The sequence below is a fragment of the Anabrus simplex genome, chromosome X (genome assembly GCF_040414725.1).
Source record: "Anabrus simplex isolate iqAnaSimp1 chromosome X, ASM4041472v1, whole genome shotgun sequence".
In the NCBI taxonomy this organism is placed as follows: Eukaryota; Metazoa; Arthropoda; class Insecta; order Orthoptera; family Tettigoniidae; genus Anabrus; species Anabrus simplex.
In genome coordinates this window covers 188,684,354-188,703,716 of record NC_090279.1, presented here as the reverse complement: position 1 = coordinate 188,703,716, position 19,363 = coordinate 188,684,354, and the positions used below count along the sequence as shown (strand labels likewise).

Sequence of the window (19,363 nt, the reverse complement as noted above, 5' to 3'; positions counted from 1 at the left end):
TGCATCAAGTTGTTCATATACTTCTTTCCTATATCGATAAGGGTAAGGTAAGGTAAGGGTTATTCTGCCCGAAGGCAGGTCTGAACCTCTGCAGAGGTGATCCTGAGCCGGAGTTTACGTGCGGTAGGGTGGCCAGTTCCTTTCCGCTCCTCCATTCCCTTACCCCCACCAACAGCGCGTGACAACCCATCCAACTCCTGACCACGCCCAATGTTGCTTAACTTCGGAGATCTCACGGGATCCGGTGTTTCAACACGGCTATGGCCGTTGGCTATATCGATGATAAAGAACAAGAAAATGGATGGGAGCTTTTTAGAACCATGAGGACTGTCCTCACTGCTGGAAGATTTTGAGTGTCCTTTGGAAAGTACAACTGCAGTCCAGTAATTTGATAAATTAGAAAATTATTGTAGTTCATACAATCCTATATTTGAATATAGTGGTGTCTGATTACAAACAAAGATGTTATGAGCTTGGTTGTTAGGAGAAAGCCCATTTCATTACATGTGGCATGCTATCAAGCTTATTTGTAACGATAGAGAATACTTTATTCTAAATGTGTAGAGAACTGAATAAAGAAGCTATGGTGGTGAAATGATGGCTGTCAATTTATCACATATTCTGAGGAAAAGTAAAAGTACTGTGGAGATATTACCTGAATATATATGCAGAATATTTCTTCCTGCATCCTTGAACCGATTTTATTGTGAAAAAAATTAAATTTGTGTGTACTGAAAAATGTTTCATAATATCTACAGTTTGTTTGCATATTAGTGGATAATATCAGTTTTTTTGTATTTGATGACAAGATGAAAAATTTAAGAAATGACCCAAGTCTTCAAAACATTGTGAATTCTTGTTTTTTGCAAATTCACTGTACATGGATATCGTACGTATTAATTTTTATCCTGGGACTGAGCAAGTTGGCTACACGATGTGGGTACATAGCTGTGAGCTTGTATTTAGGGAATAGTGGTTTTGGACCCCACTGTCGGCAGCCCCGAGGATGGTTTTCTGTGGATTCCCATTTCCACACCAGGCATCGCCACGTAAAACCTGTCTGTGTTTGTGTGATGTAAAAAAAACTAGCAACTTTTATGCTGGAGGGGTTTCTTACTCATGAAATTTGGATTGTTTTACACATTACTGTAAGTGTTTACAGGAATTTCAATGGATGGCAGTGCAGCCGTACTTCCATTTGGACACTTAAGGTGTTCATGCAATGAGTCAATCTTGAGCCAGGATTACAGGTTTTTTCTTTGGCATGGAATTTGTTGCGTAGGATGTTGAGTGGGTGTTAGAAATAATAGTTTAGGTTTAAAGATTTCTTTAAAAAAGAAAATGATTGAGATGTTTTGGAAATTTTCACACAAAGTTCTCAAGTATTTCTTAATTTTTAACACACCTAATCAAGATTTCTTAAAAATATTACAACAGATATCAATAGAAATTCACATAGATGAAATGAACAATCTCATTGTAAAAGCTATCACATCATGATCTCGAGTTATATTAATTTTACTGTGAATGCCCCGAAAGCTGGTTCCTCTGTTTGTGTCACCTGACCTTAAACATTATCTTGGCAGACTCTTTGGACCTTTCTCTCTTAATCTCTGGTGTTTTCTTGCTTTCGTAGGGTTGACATTATTAAAGGAAGTCTGGTGTTCACTCTTATTTTTTTCACACCAATTTTTAGAAAGGGCCTAGTATTGGAACAAAACAATAGATGCATTCTACGTTTTAAAAAACCAACACCAACAAGAACTCCTTAAAGCCGGAAATACGAGTGAAACAGCCTCTCTGTGAAACCAAATCTACATCAAGATTTCTTAACAGATATTTCATTTTGGTTCTTTTCTCTTCTTGTTTTCACTCAGCAAAAATAAAAGACTTATCTGTACCACGTTGAGGTATAATTTTAATCCATGCCAGTGGTCTGAGTTCATTTCCTAGTAGGACTAAAGTTTGTGTGTTCATAAAATTGAAAATAATTCTGTGCTAATTGTTGCTTATATCTTTTCTCTACAGTATTTCACGGGTACACGTCGGCCATTATGGTTTGTTTACTCTGGCATGGGCAGTCAGTGGGCTGGGATGGGCAAGTCCCTGCTCCAGATTCCTCTGTTTGCTTCTGCTATCAAGTTGTGTGATGATATCCTCAAACCAAAGGGCTTAGATATCTACCATATCATCACTGCTGACGATCCAACTCTCTGGGACAACGTACTCAACTGCTTTGTGGGAATCGCTGCCATCCAGGTAACATCTTACTATAAAATACTGTCGAAATTGGTTAAGACATCCCTATCTAGTGCATTTCCCTGGTTTTTACATCATTATTCCAAAGTCCCAGTCCATGTCCTATTAAATACATGCTAAAGAAACCTGGATAGCACATTTACGTCACTCCTTAGTACGTTCGTAACTCCCACTATAAAAAATTTAAATCAGCATTGCCAGCCATTTTGCGCACACAAAATCGCCAGCGACAGCTAGCCTCTGTAAGGATTTGGTAGAGAACTGAATTTCATGTCCCTAGCGCAACAGTAACTCGTGTGATATGTTGGTGCTTAATTTTACGTTCGCAAGTGAATTGTGTAACAACGTTAGTAAATTAGGCCTACTGTACGTACATATACAGCTGACGTGTTGGTGCTTAATTTTATGTTCGTAAGTGAATTGTGTAGCAACATACATAAATTAGGCCTACTGTACTTGCACATAGTGGTTTGTGGGACATTCAGTTACGGGGAAGAAGAAAACTAGATGGTTTATAAATGATGAAAAATTAAAGTTTATTGAGAAAGCAGATGCTAATCCATGCAAATCGCCTAGATGTTGGACATTCCTAGGTTAACTTTAAACATAACTGTAAACAACTTGTATAGTTCACATCTCTGAGAACGTTTTTCCTTGATGTTTTACTATGGTTGGTGCTCTTAAAAAGTATTATTTCTTTATTTATTTCATTAATTATGAAGACATGGATGGAAGAAGGGCTTAAGTCAGGTTGTGCCGTTATTCGGTAAATTGCATATATACGTTCCTTGCAGGCTGTTCTAGATACTACCTAAATGGCTTCTCGGTAGTGTCAATAGATGGCGTGTGAAGTGCTATATTTAGTTGCGCCGTTCTTCCAAATATTGCTCGTGCCTGACTTAAAATACACTCCAATGCTGACTTACGGTGAGCCAGCACTCATCACTCATCAGAAGCGAAACGACTTTCGCAGGAGTAGTCTCGGGAGGAGAAACATCTGATATTTCAGCAGATGACAGTGAATATATACCAAGTGAAACCTCAGATGATTCGGATACCAAATCCTTACTATCCGAATGGTCTGCCGTTCTCGGCCCAGTGTCATTTGCAACACCACACACAAAAGGACTTAAGTTTTCAATTCAAAAGTATGTCATATTATGTTACTCTCCTGAAGGAACTGTATCAGGAAGCCAGACTTATATTACGTTTCATGACAAGCTTCAGTTATTGAAGGATACAAGGTCTGTAGATACTTTGGGTGGAATCCCAGTCCTTCATGTCGGTATTAAACCCTGAAAATTAAAAGATGTTAAAGATTTAGTAAGCTTTGTATGCACAGATGCACGTGCATGGTTTAAAAATATTTCCTGGGAAGCTGAATCTGTGAGAGTAGGAAATTCTCGATATAGTGACTCTCCTAATGACATGTTGTGACCTGTCAAATGTTCTAACCTGTAAAACTTGTCTACATGCTTCCAACAATGTAAATAACATTAATTTTAAATGAAAATTTTTCTTGAAAATGGAATAAGGGCGTAACTCCAAAATAAAAACTGACAACAAACCACAAAATTTATAAATATTTTTGATGTACATATTATGAAATAATCAAGAATGTAGTTAAGTATAATATTCCTAAATTCTGTATTTCTGAGAAAAGTGATTGATGTCATAATTCTTTAAACTATCTCAATAGTGTGTTTTTGAGTTACGCCCTTCTTCCATCCATGTCTTCTTATTATAAACACTTGTTTCTTTGTTTTCATCATAATTATTGTCCGCCTTCGTAGCGCAACTGTTAGTGTTTATTAGCTGCCGTCCTCGTGGGCCTGGGTTCGATTCCCGGTACTGCCAGAAATTTAAGACTGGCAGGAGGGCTGGTATGTGGTTAAAATGGTACATGCAGCTCACCTCCATTGGGGGCATGCCTGAAAAGAGCTGCACTACGTTGGGATAAGGACACGAGTTTACTTTATCATAATTATTTTACTTTTAAACCTAACTTTAAATTTAAGAGCATAATTGTTCTTCATATTTTAGCACGTTGTCCAGCTCCATGGCTAAATGGTTAGCATGCTGGCCTTGGTCACAGGGGTCGCAGGTTCGATTCTCAACTGGGTTGGGAATTTTAACCAGAATTGGTTAATTCCACTGGCATGGGTACTGGGTGTATGTGTCGTCCTCATCACGATGCGCAGTTTGCCTACGGGCGTCACATGAAAAGGCCCGCATCTGGTGAGCCAAACTTGTCTTCGGACACTCCCGGCACTAAAAGCCATTTTTTTTTTTTTTTTTCTTTAGCATGTTCCCTTTTTGATATTTTTTTTGTTCCCTACAAAAACGTCCTAACCAGATTTGGCTGTATGTGAATAACTAGTTGTAAAATTTCAACATAAGGCATAAATTAGTTAAGAGGCTTTGCAAAATAAGTTATGTTTGAGATAATCTAGAACAATCTTATTTGCAGATTGGTCTCACAGATATTCTGCATGCCTTGGGCATTGTTCCTGATGGCATCATTGGCCATTCAGTGGGGGAATTGGGCTGTGCCTATGCTGATGGAACCTTCACAGCAGAGCAGGTGATCCTGGCCGCTTACTACCGTGGTCTCTGTTCCCTTGAGACAAAACTCATACCTGGTGCTATGGCAGCTGTTGGTGAGTACGATACCAATGCATATGAAGTATTGACACAGTATTGGAGGTCATTGTGGGAAGATGTGCAGATTGTCCTTGTCCTTTTGTGTTTCCATGTTTGTTCTCATCTCCGCTTTCTGTTACTCTTCCCATACCGATCTGTCATTATTTTTATCCTATTATGTGTTCCTTTACATAGTCTCGGTTCAGTGCAATGTTTTATATGATTATAAATGTTTAAAGTTATTTTTTTGAAATGTGGTCGATGACTGGAACGAGGTCAACTCAGTAGAGGGGTTCGATTCCTACCTCAGCCATCCTCAAAGTGGTTTTCTGTGGTTTTCCACTTCTTCTCCAGGCAAATGCCAGGATGGTACCTATCTTAAGGCCATGGAGGCCTCCTTCTCTCTTCCTTGCCTGTTGTTGTTTGTTGCTGTTGTTTGAGTCATCAGTCCATAGACTGCTTTGATGCAGCCCTCCATGCCATCCTATCATGTGCTAACCTCGCCATTTCTATGTAAGTGCTGCATCCTATGTCTGCTCTAATCTGCTTGTAATATTCATACTTTGGTGTACCCCTACCGTTCTTACTGCCTGCACTTCCTTTGAAAACCAACTGCACAAGTCCTGGGTGTCTTAAAATGTGTCCTGTCATTTTAGTTCAGTTTAGTATATTGCCTTTCTTATATGGCCGGGCTCAGGCTATGAAGCCTGCTATTATGCCAAACCATATTACACAACAGCTTTATACAATTTATGGAATAATGTACATAAAATAATTTTTACATATATTTCTAAAAATCGCTAAAATTATTTTACGTAACCTCTATAATTTTGTATCCTTATTGATAATTAAGAGCTAATTATTAATTTTTTACGTTAGTGAAATCTACTTTTTACATATTTGAGTACCACATTAAACATTTCCTTTTAAATAGCCTCGGATTGCCTATGCCTCTAATTTCACCTGGGATTGAGTTCCAGGAACGTATGGAAGCAGGTACGAATGAGTTGTTGTACGAGTTACTGTGGTGAAGGGGAATGGACAAGAGGGAACGTTTGGATGACTTTGAGGGAGCTCTGTCGGAAGGGGAGAGGTATTTAAAGTCTGTTCTAAGATAGTCTGACTTGCTTGTTTGCAGAATACTTTGGAGAAGGAAAACAGCGTGGTATTTACGTCGTTCAGTCAATTTTAGCCAGGACACCTGAGAGAGGAAAGGGCTAATATGAGTTTGGATCGGGATATTTAATACGAATCGAGCACAAGCATTGTAGGCTCACTGTAGTCGACATGAAAGTGTTTTGCTCATACTATTATCACTACATCTCCGTAGTCAAATATTGGAAATATTAGACTCTGTACTAATAATTTTCTTGTGTTTCTTGGAAGGAAGTCTCTCATCCTTTTTGCAGAATGTAATGAATAGAATACTCTTTGACAAATTTTTGTGACATGTTCTGACCAACTTAAATATTTATCGAATACTATTCCAAGGTTCTTTACATGATCACTAATTGTTACTGGTATTCCACTGAGCATAAGACTGGGTATAGATGTGTTTTGTATTTTAGCATGAGATTTATACGTGCCAATTATTATGGCCTGTGTTCCCGTCATATTTAACCAAATCGATTTCCTCTCACCAATATCCCTTCCAATCTTCCCATCCCTCACAAGGCCCCTGCTCAGTGTAGCAGCATAGCAGTTTTAAGTTTAAAGCTATTTTTTTGAAAAGTTGTATGATGACTGGAACGGGGCCCACTCAGCCTCGGGAGGTTAACTCAGTAGAGGGGTTCGATTCCCACCTCAGCCATCCCCAGAGTGGTTTTCTGGGCAAGGTACTTGTCCTCCCTCCCTGTTGTATCCCTGACCTGAAGTATCACGCTCACCGGGCGAGTTGGACATGCAGTTAGGGGCGCGCAGCTGTGAGCTCGCATCCAGGAGATAGTGGGTTCGAACTCCACTGTCGGCAGCCCTGAAGATGGTTTTCCATGGTTTCCCATTTTCACACCAGGCAAATGCTGGGGCTGTACCTTAATTAAGGCCACGGCCATTTCCTTCCCATTCCTAGGCCTTTCCTGTCCCATCGTCGCCATAAGACCTATCTGTGTCGGTGCGACGTTAAGCAACTAGCAAAAAAAATAGTATCACACTCCAGGACACTGCTCTTGAGGCATTAGAGGTGGGATCCATCGTTGAGTCCGGGGAAAAACCAACCCTGGAGGGTAAACATATGAAATGGCGTATGGCTTTTAGTGCTGGGAGTGTCCAAGGACATGTTCGGCTCGCCAGGTGCAGTCTTTTGATTTGACTCCCGTAGGCGACCTGCACGTAGTGATGAGGATGAAATGATGATGAAGACGACACATACACCCAGCCCCCATGCCATCGAAATTAACCAATGATGTTTAAAATTCCCGACCCCGCTGGGAATCGAACCGGGGCCCCTGTGACCCAAGGCTAGCACGCTAACCATTTAGCTGTGGAGCCGGACAGGTAAACAGATTAAATACATAAAAAATAATAAATAAATAAATAAATAAATAAATAAATAAATAAATAAATAAATAAATAAATAAATAAATAAATAAATAAATAAATAAATAAATAAATAAATAAATAAATAAATAAAATGTTTAAACATATTCTTATTTGTTATGTTGTTCCATTTCTTTCTTGCAGTTCCTGCTAGGTTGGGATGTTTATGGCACCTTTCCATCTTCCTTTATTCAACTACCATTGTGGTTTGTTATGTTGTTAATTTTTTTTAAATTGGGAAATTTACCTTTAAATATTGATTTTAGGAAAATCTCCTGTCAGGAACACTAGATTCATTCTGGGGAAAGTGTTAGGTAACAAATCCTTAGGGCTATCACATCTTTAAGTCTTCTTCTTGTTCTTCTTCTTCTTCTTTGAATCTGTTTTGAGACAGGTATCAACTGGACATCTTCCACTATTCTCTGTCTTCAGTTGTTCATAGCTTCTTCCTTGTTTGACATCTGTTAACATTCCAAACCTTCTTCTTCCTCTTCTTTCATCTATTTTTCCTTCTATCACCCTCTGTTGAAGACAATTTCTACGTAGTATGTGACCCAACCAGATATTTTCCTCTTCCTTATCATTTTCATCAGGTGTCTCTTCTCTCCTACTTTTCTTAGCACTTTATCTGTCCACTTCACTTTTTCCATTCTTCTCCTCAACCATATTTCAATACTTTCCAAATACTTTGTTTCCTTCTGTCTTGACATCCATGTTTCAGATCGATATGACACTACACTCCACACAAAACACTTTGCGAACCTCTTCATTAAATCAGTAGGGATTGCCTTAGATGCCAAAAGCCCTCTCACCTTTCCGAAATCTTCTTTTCCCATAGATATTCTGTTTCTTATTTCTTCGTAGAGCTTATGAAATGACCACTTTGAGAGATGCTATCCTCTGTAGCAATGCTGAGATTCATATTCCAGTTGCATGAATCATTTTCTGAACTATGAACTAGAGCTCTAAAATGTTTGTCCAACCCTTGTCCCGTTTCCCTACGGGGTCGGGTATGAGGTGAGATGAATTTGTCGTGACGGTTTTTTATGACCGGATGCCCTTCCTGACGTCAACCTCATCAGAGGAGTTAATGAGAGATGAAATGAATGACGTGATATATGATAGTAGGGAGAGGGTGAAACCCGGTGCCGGCACATAGCCTACTCCTGTCGAATAGCACCAAGGGGTCTGCTCAAGGCTTAACGTCCCCATCCGACGGACGAATCACCATCAACAGCGTCATATGCCCTCACTCCATATGAGCACTGCGGAGAGGTTTGGAATTTAATCCAGGCTTTTGGCACGCAATCTAGTGATTAGAAATTGTATACCACCATCTCCCCTACCCTGCCGGCCAACATTCTGATGGTGAAAATTTTTTCGACCAACGGGACTCGAACCGGCTAACCTCGGTGTTAGACCGTTTTAGACTTCAGCGCCTTAACGATCATGGCCACCAGGCGGGCTAACTAGAGCTCTAAAATAACTGACCATAATTTCTACACCATCTCTGTGACATTGCTCCTTATCCAGCACATCTGGAGAGAACATTGTGTGCATGCTTGTTCAATTTTTTCATGTTGGTCTTACGATGATTGTTTTCAGGTCTGGGCTACAGTCAGATCAAGGACCTGTGTCCCCCCGAGGTGGAAGTGGCTTGTCACAACTCTCATAACAGCTCAACAATATCTGGTCCAAAACAAGAACTGTCTGAATTTGTCAAGAAATTGGTAGAGAAGAAGATCTTTGCCAAGGAGGTTGCCTCTGGCCATATTGCGTACCACAGTCGGTACATTGCCCATGCCGGTCCTGCACTCTTGAAATATTTAAAGCCGGTGAGTTGATGTTGATCTTGGAAAAAACTTTTTTTTTTCCAGTGATAGAACATCTGTAGTTAACTGAAAAGCTTATAAAACAGAATTCAAATTTGAATGTTATGTGTTGACAAGTCCAAAGAAAGTATTTCTGTTAGGTAACTCCAAAATTAAGATACACAGTTCATTAAACCCTTGAGTAAGAAAGCTAGCAGGAGCAAAATACAGTATATATAAGTCTAGGAAACAGATGCAGAGCCATCTTTCCATCTGCATGCATAGAGTACACATACAAGAAATACATGTTTCCAAACTTTTTGGCTGCACCCTTCATCAGTGGGGGTGGGCACCATAGGGTCAGGAGCAGTATTGTGGAACTTCTCAAAAAATCTGGCAGATTCGAAGTCTTTGAAGAAGTGCACTGTATCTCTAGCGATGGATCCAGTAAACGTGCAGACATTGTCACGATTGACAGGAAGAGAAACGTTGGCGTTTTTATTGATCCAACAAGGCTTGAGAGAAACAGTTCACAGGCCAAAGAAGTTGATTCTGAAAAGAAGAGACATTACAAACCCCGTTTTAAGTACTTTGAAGAAAAGTATCACATGTCTGCCAGTTGCTGGGAGGTTACTGGGTTGCTCTTCGGTGCGCAGGGATCTGTCACAAAATTTTCAGTTAATTTCTTCCTTCGTTTTGGTATTCCTGTTTTGCTTTTAAGAGATTTTTGTTGAGATGTTTTAACATAATTTATTGTCAATGATAAATCACCATTTATTTGGTGTATGTAAAGAAAAATAAAGTTTTCCTGGTCGGGGATAGCTGCGCAACTGAAGAATTTCAAAATTAAAAAAGAGTAAGCTCATTTTATCCTTAGATAAATAGTGTGAACATTGGAATGGCATTAAGTGCATTACTATCAATACGATACTGTGTAGTACCCCTTGTTCTAGGACAGCTATCCCTTTTGGATTTTGTGTCTCTCTAATGGTAGAGTCATTGTTGGCAATTAGACACTCTGTGAGGTAAGGTCTTAAGTCGTGCAGATTTAGCCCATTTGAATTCGCCCGCGAAGTGATCTGATTGGCTAACTTCAGAAGCATATAAAATAACAACAGGGTGAGATATCAAATTATTGTTTCAAATTATTTATTAGTATGACCAATCCTCTAACACATTTATACACGGTTCATATTGTTTCTGACTACCCTATACATTCAGTGTATACATATCTTTGTGAGATCTTTTACCCCGCCGATCACTTTTTGTGTCAAAGTGTACAGTAGCATTTCAGATAATGCTTCCTGTCTATGCGATGTGCATCACCTGTTAAATTTATATCTTTAATAACAGGTGATACCAAATCCTAAGCCTCGCTCAGAGAAATGGATTAGCTCTTCAGTACCTGAAGCCGAATGGGATACTCCAGCGGCCAAGCTCTCATCGGCCGAGTACCACGTCAATAACCTGCTGAAACCAGTGCTGTTCGAGGAAGCTAGTCGTCACGTACACAACAACGCTCTCACCATCGAGATTGCACCGCATGGACTGCTACAGGCCATCCTCAAACGATGTCTTCACCAGGATGCTGTCAATATTTCCCTCACCCAGCGAGGCAAAGATGGTACCCAGGTGCTGCTTTCCGCTCTTGGAAAGTACGTAAGAGATTCTTAGATAAAGTCATAGGATATAAACTTCATGGTTTTGATCCATACTGAATTGTGATTACAATTATAATTATGAAATTAATGTCATATAGTCCACCTTTTTCAGAACTATATTGTGCAATATTATTGAATTACATTACTAACCTAGGGACTAGTTTCGGCCTTGATTGACCATCTTCAGCCATAATGTAATACATGTAATAACTAAACGAATGTAAAAACCCACAGTTGACATGAAAACTAATGTACAAACACACAATTAACATTAAAATCTGGAATGAACTAAGTGTAAAATCTAGGTTCTAAATTCTGTAGTATGCTCATCATCCAGACTCTTTCTTGTATTGATATTCATAGAATTGTTAGTTCCATCACTGCTAATCATTACAATTTCAATTGTAAAACGGGAACTGGTAAATGTTGATTCTGTAGTCAGATCATCAATCACCAAATCTACTTGAGTTGTGTTAGCAGTATGCAAGCCACAGGATGCCACTGTAAATAACCACCAGCTGATGAAGAACTGCTAGATGGTGTTTCCACATCAAAATAAAATTAATTCATTTTATTGGGTGCTGGTGGTTAGTCTGTATTTTGTAGGGCCTAATACTATATTGCATTATATCTTTTGTACTAAATAACCTTTGTATTTCTTGAATTTAAAATACTCTACTGTACACGTTCTTTTTACTGAATAGTGTTCAAAATGTACTGTCTCTGTGGCTCATTTCATAAGTTATTTTGTTTATTCCAGATTTTCATTTATTCGCACAACCTAGAGTCTCAATTAGTCCAGATTAACACATTGACGACCGGCCCTGGAGATCTCAGTTTTTACGCATGGGCATTGTTTGTAGCTTGTGCTAATTGTTGGCTATAATTTTAACTACTTTCAGTCATGTCATGGACTAAAGGGATCGTAGATTTTCGTGTTGATGTAATTTTTTAATTGTACAGTCTTTGTAGCTACTGAAACTTCATATATACATGAGTGTTCTTACGTGCCGAGAATCATTGTACAAGATGGCAATGTGCCCTATTTTACGACGAAGTAATTCAACATTTATATGCAGATTCATTGTCTGATGTGCCACATGGGTGATGACCCTTGGAAATTCCTGTAGTTTCTCAGCTGACGATAGGTGACAGCTGACAGTAGGTGCCGGGCTACGAGAATACTTGCTTTTATGCACCTCTATTTCCTTGATTATTGATGAAATTGTGGGCAACATTAGGAGTTCCAAATGGTGTAGTCATGGACTATAAGTTATTGCTTTCTTTCTTTAAATTTTCTTGTATTGAACAAAATAATGTAGGATATGTAGAGCTATTCCCTGGAGCTCTGGGGCAGATATCAACATGGCGCGGCGTATTCAGTTGCCGACGACTAGTGATAATATTGTGATTAATTATGTACAGAACGGTTGTAACAGGTAATGAGTGACATTGAATTAGATATTTCTAATGATTAACAGCTAACCTTAAACAGGGAGTAACTGTAAACGGAAGTCCTTGTATACTTGAATGCATTAAGTACACAAAAGGTACAAATAGGGCATTCATACTACACAGTGCTTAGAAAGACTATTAAATGGAGCCACAAATGGTATTGCTTTGAAGGGTATCACACCGTACAGACTACTAAGCAATGTAGTGAGTACATGTTCCAAGTTTGAGGTCGACACCTTGAATAATTTTCGAGTTACAGTAGTTTGAGTGCAGCAGTGTAATTCCTTTCTTGGAAGTCTGAATTATCTGGTCTACACGGGGTAGCAGCTTCCGTTCGGGGCCCGTCGTCAGTGTGTTAATGAGGTTCCACTGTAACTAGTTCTTGTACTTCCATATCATTTTCTATCCATATCACTATGTCATATGCAAGCAATAGGACCTTTGCTTCAATTCTTGTTGATAATTAAACTCGCTGTCAGTAAAATTAATTTATTGTTCCCTATTAGCAACTTAATTTTTGACAGAATGATGCTGTCGATAAACACAAGGCCTCATATGTTTTATTATTGTCCTTTAAAGTAGATATTTTTTCATGGACTCTCAGTATAGTGTAAATTTGTGGTCTGCCCCCTGTAACAAAAATGTCTCATATTGAATATGAAAAATACAGAAAATTCTTTATTACACTTGAAGTACCTTTTAACATTATATTATTGTATAAAAATAATGACAATGTTCATGATACAGGTTGTATGAGAATGGTCTGGAGATGGATCTGTCGAAGATCTACCCACCTGTGGAGTACCCTGTGAGCCGTGGTACATTTATGACGGCCCCGTTAGTGAAATGGGATCATTCAGAGAAGTGGTATGTCGCCTTGTACCAAGACGAGGTGAGTTTGTTTACATTCTCCTTTCTATCCTTTAGTTTTTCTTATTCAAATTGAATTGTCTTTTATAGTTAAAGACTAGGTTTTTAAGTAGGAGGAGTAAGAACTTTGTTCTGTATTACATACTAGGTTGCTGAAAAAATATTTTCTTGTGAATGTTCTCTTTATTTGTTTTTGACTTCCTGGACAACATATAATTTAGTTCTTGGTACTTCAGTAGAATCCCTCGTGTCCAACTCCTTGGATGAATGGTCAGCATACTGTCCTTTGGTTCATAGGGTCCCGGTTTGATTCCCTGCCAGGTCAGGGATTTTAGTCACTTCTGATTAATTCTTATGGCTCGGGGACTTGCAGCACAGGAGTGATTCCAAATTTCCATGATTTCTTTGAGAGAGTGTGCCATTGTTTTGGAATTGCCAGATATGAAGCATTCTACTTTATATTAACACAACAGACCACACTACCAACCACCACAGTAACATGCATTAGTAATTACATCCCTCTGTTTGGGGTTTGCACCAAGAAGGGCATCCGGCTGGAAAACAGGGCAAATCAACATGTATGACACAGTTCGTACCCATAACCCCACAGATGTGGGGAAAGCAGAAGAAGGAATATAACAGTGGAATCCCTTGTATCTGACAATTCCAAACCAATGTCACTCTTGCTCAAAGAAATCATGGAAATTCTGTATCACTGCTATGCTGCATTGTCCGATGGTCATCAACAGCTCAACTCTCGTAACACCTTCCCTTGATCATGATGAAATTATTTCTCATGACTTTCATAAAGCCAACCAAGATGACTACAACGAAAAAGAAGAATGCGTTCATTCATTGTATAAAGTAATATTTTTACACATCAGTTCACAACTTAGTACAGTTACACTAAATTCAGAGGGTTTTCACCACCAAATCTGCAACACAGCAAGGTACCACTTACCACGTACAGAGTGTAAATGCAAATTATATGGAGATTGGTGCAATAGATATCATATACGTAGGTGGTTTGAAAAGTTCTTGGAATGTACTAGAATTAAGTATCTTACCTCGGTGGAACTGCTTTTATTTTTTCAACATAGTCTCCCTGTAGACTAATGCATTTGGTCCAGCGATGTTCCAATGCCTTGATCCCATCTTGAAAATGAGATTCCTCCAGGCCTGCAAAATACCTCTCCAATTCGGCTGTCAGTTCTTCCCTTGTAGAAAATCTCCGTCCACCGAGGAAAATTTTCAGCTTGGGGAATAGATGAAAGTCTGTTGGTGCCAAATCAGGTGAATAAGGTGGATATGGCAACAATTCGTACCCCAGTTCATGAAGTTTTGCCATGGCAATAACACTTGTGTGTGGTGGAGCGTTGTCCTGATGAAAGATAATTTTTTTCCTTGCCAAACCAGGCCTTGTTTCAGTATCTTTTCCTGTAGTTGGTCTAGGAGGTTTGCATAGTATTGCCCCGTAATTGTTTGGCCAGTAGGAAGATAATCTATCAGCAGAATGCCTTTTGCATCCCAGAAAACTGAGGCCATGACCTTTCCGGCCAAACGCACTGCCTTTGCTTTCTTTGGTGGTGGTGAATCAGCATGTTTCCACTGCTTTAACTGCTGTTTTGTCTCTAGGGTATAGTAGTGGACCCAAGTTTCATCTGTAGTCACAAACCGGCGCAAAAAATCTTGTTGGTTGCACTGAAAACGGGCCAAACTTTGTTCGGACATTTCCAATCTGGTGCGTTTATTGTCCAATGTCAAGAGCCGCGGCACCCATCTTGCGGATAATTTTTTCATACCCAATTCTTTGGTTAAAATATAATATACCCGTTCAGAAGACATCCCTACAGCTTCAGCAATCTCCCGCAATTTCAGTCGATGATCCTCCATGACCATTTTATGCACTTTTGCGATAAATTCTGGGGTCGTAACACGTTTTGGCCGTCTATTGCGAGGATCATCATCCAAACTCTCCCGACCAAATTTAAACTCGCTGGTCAACTTGGCAACAGTTGAAAATGAAGGAGCAGAGTCCCCCAGTGTGTTCTGAAAGTCAGCATGAATTTCCTTTGCTTTCATACCTTTCTTTACAAAGTATTTAATCACTGCTCGAATCTCAGTTTTTTCCATTGTCACAAATCACTACGCGGGAACAACAACAAAGAGTCGTCACTACCACACTCCTGCAGCTAGAGCACTGATGCGCCACGTGTTCACTCACAAAGGATGTGTGATTATTGGGCGGGAACCTCGTTGCTCTAGCACTGACATCTAGCGGTGATTCCGAGAACTTTTCAAACCGTCCTTGTAATGTAGTGTAGGGAGAGTCATGAAACTTTGACAGAGTTTTGCACCTCAAATATCTAAAATATCTGTGTATGTTTTTTTTTTCTGTTTCGTTGGAACAAAAAGCTTCTAACCTAAATCTGAAATGAAGAATATTTATAATTCTATGCAATTATATGTTATGTACATTGTATTTTATATGGCCATCAGCTGCAGTAAATACTTCATTCACATGCTTTGCCCTGCGTTACAGCTTAACTGCAGTAAATGAAAAATAACCTATAGGCTGACAGAAGATAGGGAAAAAATAGCAGAATAGAAGAGAACACAATTTTATGAAAGACACTGTACCTAAAATACACACATTCAACATTCCATTCTTCGCACTATCAATTATATTCAGTTTATCATTCACAGAGTACACTTTTTTTTTTTTTTTTTGTGACATCACAGCACCTACACCGAATTCTTGTCTTGTAAGCGGGGGTGCAGGCAAATTAGTTTAAATTATTGCAAAATCTGGCAAAGAAGTTGGACCAGATCACATTAATACATAAATGCTTAAACTGATTGATATTAGTTAATTATGACTTCCTTTTTCAAGCTGTTCAACCACATCCACAACACAGAAATCTTATCAGTTCCAGCTGCCTTTCTAATTTTCAACTGTTGTATCTTATTTTAAATGTCTTTGTTATTGTAGGTACATTTTAATACTTTGTTAGTATTAGTCACCTCCTCTACCTGAACATTATCCTTGTAACCAAAATTCTTTGCAAACTGCTGACTGAATACTCTTGTGTTCTGTAGATCCTCACATACACACTCTCCTTGTTCACTAATGATTCCTGGAATGTCTTTCTTGGAATCTCTTTCTGCCTATACATACCTTTCCATTTTTTCACTAAAATTTGTATGACTGCCTGTTATGCTTGCCATCATGTTATCCTTAGCTGACTCCTTTGCTAGATTCAGTTTCCTAGTAAGTTCCTTCAATTTCTCCTTACTTCCACAACCATTTCTAATTCTATTTCTTTCCAACTTGAAATACATGAGGTTGTAACTAAACAGAGACTTTTATATGGCCCTGGCTGCAGACAGGTGCATAATTCATACTTCATTATATTTTCAGGAAACCAAAGGCAGTGGAGAACGAGCCATTCCCATTAGTATCAAAGATGATGAGTATAAGGTGTTTGCTGGAAATAACATCGATGGACAATATTTATTACCGTTCTCTGCCTGCTTGGTAAGTTGCTGTGAAGTTTGAAATCGGCTCACTTATTTCTGTAAATGTACCTTTTGTAGTTGCTGCCAACGTTTTTGAACATTTATAAATCATTCTTTTTGCTAACGGTGCATTGCATTTTACATCTTATTTTCTTTGTAATTGTGATTATTTATACTAATAATAAGCCATGTTCACCTTCCATTTACTTAGGCGAAGATGTTAGCCTCTTAAATGAATAGAGTAGTTTGTGTTTCATCATGGATATGCACTTGGCTACAATTGTATGAATAAAATCTGTATAATTTAGAAAATAGTTTATTATGATCAGTGCATTCTACCTGTGCTGATTTATGGCTGTAAGACCTGGACACTGAACAAATTTACAAAAGGGGAACTTAGGACAGCGCAGAGAGGCATGGAAAAGTCAATGCTGGATTTTACAAGGAAAGATAAGAAGAGATCAGATGATATCAGATCAGTCACTAAAGTTAATAACATTCTTGAGAGAATAGCCACTTTAAAATGGTAATGGGCTGGACATATTGCTCGAAGAGAAGATGACAGATGGACGAAGCTAGTGTTAGAATGGAGTCCAAGAGATCATCAGAGGCCTAGAGGAAGACTGCCAGACAGATGGGACAAAGGCATCAAGAGAGTAGCTTGTGCTTGCTACCTGGCAGAGAACTGCTCAAGACTGTTCCAAATGGAGAGATCTGCCAAAGATTTACCTGAGTTCATGACTTAAAGAGGCCACATCATGTAATGATAGAATGGCTGCTGATGATGATGATGATGATGATGATGATGATGATGATGATGATGATGATGATGATGATGAATTTAGATCGTGGACATCTTTAAAAAAATCTGTCCATGGTTAGTTTGGGCATTTCTTTATTGTTAGATATTATGTTAAAATTAGTTTAAAATGAACTCTTGTTAAACTTTTCACTTCACATTTGCTGTGTGAACATGTGTTCATTATCGTCTAGACTGTCAAAATACTAAAACGTTATAAGATTTATTGAAAATGTGGATGAATTTATAGTTCATGATGATGACTTTTGTCCCTTCAGTTGTTATGAATTCTAAAAGATACTGCAGAAGTACTTTAACCTGCCTGGTTAAGGCATGATGTGCATATGGTCTGACACTGTGGTTAGCCGGTTCAAGTCCCGTTGGTCGAAAAAATTTCACTATCAGAATGTTGGTTGGCATGGTAGGGGTGGTGGTGGTATACAATTTCTAATCACTAGATGTCCGGCTCCATGGCTAAATGGTTAGCGTGCTGGCCTTTGGTCACAGGGGTCCCGGGTTCGATTCCAGGCAGGGTCGGGAATTTTAACTATAATTGGTTAATTACCCTGGCACGGGGACTGGGTGTATGTGTCGTCTTCATCACGACGCGCAGGTTGCGTATGGGCGTCAAATGAAAAGACCTGCACCTGGCGAGCCAAAGTCCTCGGGCATATCCCGGCACTAAAAGCCATACGCCATTTCATTTATCACTAGATTGCATGCCAAAATCTGCATTAAATTCCAAACCTCTCTGCAGTGCTCATATGGATGGTGATTTGTCCGTGGGATGGGGACGTAAAACCTTAAGCTGATCCCTTGCTGCTATTCAACAGGAATAGTCTATTTGCTGGCACCAGGTTTCACCTTCTCCCTTCCTGCTATCATTTATCATGAATGTATAATGTAACTATTTAAAATAGTTTATTTGAATCTGCCTTGATCAATACACTCATTAAATGAAAGAAAAACGATTTATTAAACCAAACATGTTTCGGGAAATCTCAACCATTCCCTTCCTCAGTGGTCAGATCAAAGAACAAAACATTATCACACAATCTTTTGTTTTACAATTTAAAGAAGTATTGTCCTAATACACCATATCAAAGAGTCATGTCATTCATTTCATCTCATTAACTCCTTGGGTGAGATTGACGTTAGGAAGGACATCCGGCCATAAAAACTTGCTACAGAGATTCATCTCACTTTATACCCAACCCTGTAGAGAACTGAACGTACATACATTCATTTTATAATTTTCTTTATGTAAATGTTTCAGGTGTTTGCCTGGGAGACAGCAGTCATGATCAGTCCATCACAGAGCACACAGTTATACCAGGATGTGAGCATATCTTTTGAGAACGTCAGATTCTACCGTCCCGTCTTCCTTCCCCTTCAAGGTGAGAGCTCTTCATTGTTAACTTACTGTCAAAGAGAAGAAACTATAACTGACAACAAACAAAAGAACCCTCAGCTAGTTTGGTTCACACAGCTCACTCTGACTCATCCTGATATTCCCCGACAATACAAGATCAAGGACAAGCATCTGTTAGGCTTGCTGTCAAACTGTCGTTAACACATACTGTAAGTAGCTGCAGTCAGGCTTATCGACTGAGGTTATTTTTTTTGTTAATGCTGGAAACGCAATGCAACTAAAGAAGGAAAGTAAAGTAACCTCAAAGTATTAACCCTGGACTTAAATGGAACTATTTACAATCCCCAAGCTGTAAACCATATTTTAAAGAAATATACTGTTCCAATAAACACACACACAGAGGACAGAGGATGTTGTGCGTAAGCCAATCAACTATGTA

The 19,363-nt window shown here is 39.0% G+C and overlaps 1 protein-coding gene across 3 annotated transcripts in view; it reads left to right on the top strand.

The window, feature by feature from the left end:
- Positions 1 to 19,363, top strand: part of LOC136886298 (fatty acid synthase) — a 146,774-nt gene that overhangs the window by 47,607 nt on the left and 79,804 nt on the right. For all 3 annotated transcript variants that reach the window (XM_067159028.2, XM_067159027.2, XM_067159026.2), the window contains exons 9-15: positions 2,029 to 2,259; positions 4,730 to 4,919; positions 9,043 to 9,272; positions 10,602 to 10,903; positions 13,112 to 13,256; positions 16,656 to 16,772; positions 18,829 to 18,949. In XM_067159028.2, the coding sequence (XP_067015129.2) occupies positions 2,029 to 2,259; positions 4,730 to 4,919; positions 9,043 to 9,272; positions 10,602 to 10,903; positions 13,112 to 13,256; positions 16,656 to 16,772; positions 18,829 to 18,949 (1,336 nt within the window). The remainder of the gene's footprint in view (positions 1 to 2,028; positions 2,260 to 4,729; positions 4,920 to 9,042; positions 9,273 to 10,601; positions 10,904 to 13,111; positions 13,257 to 16,655; positions 16,773 to 18,828; positions 18,950 to 19,363) is intronic.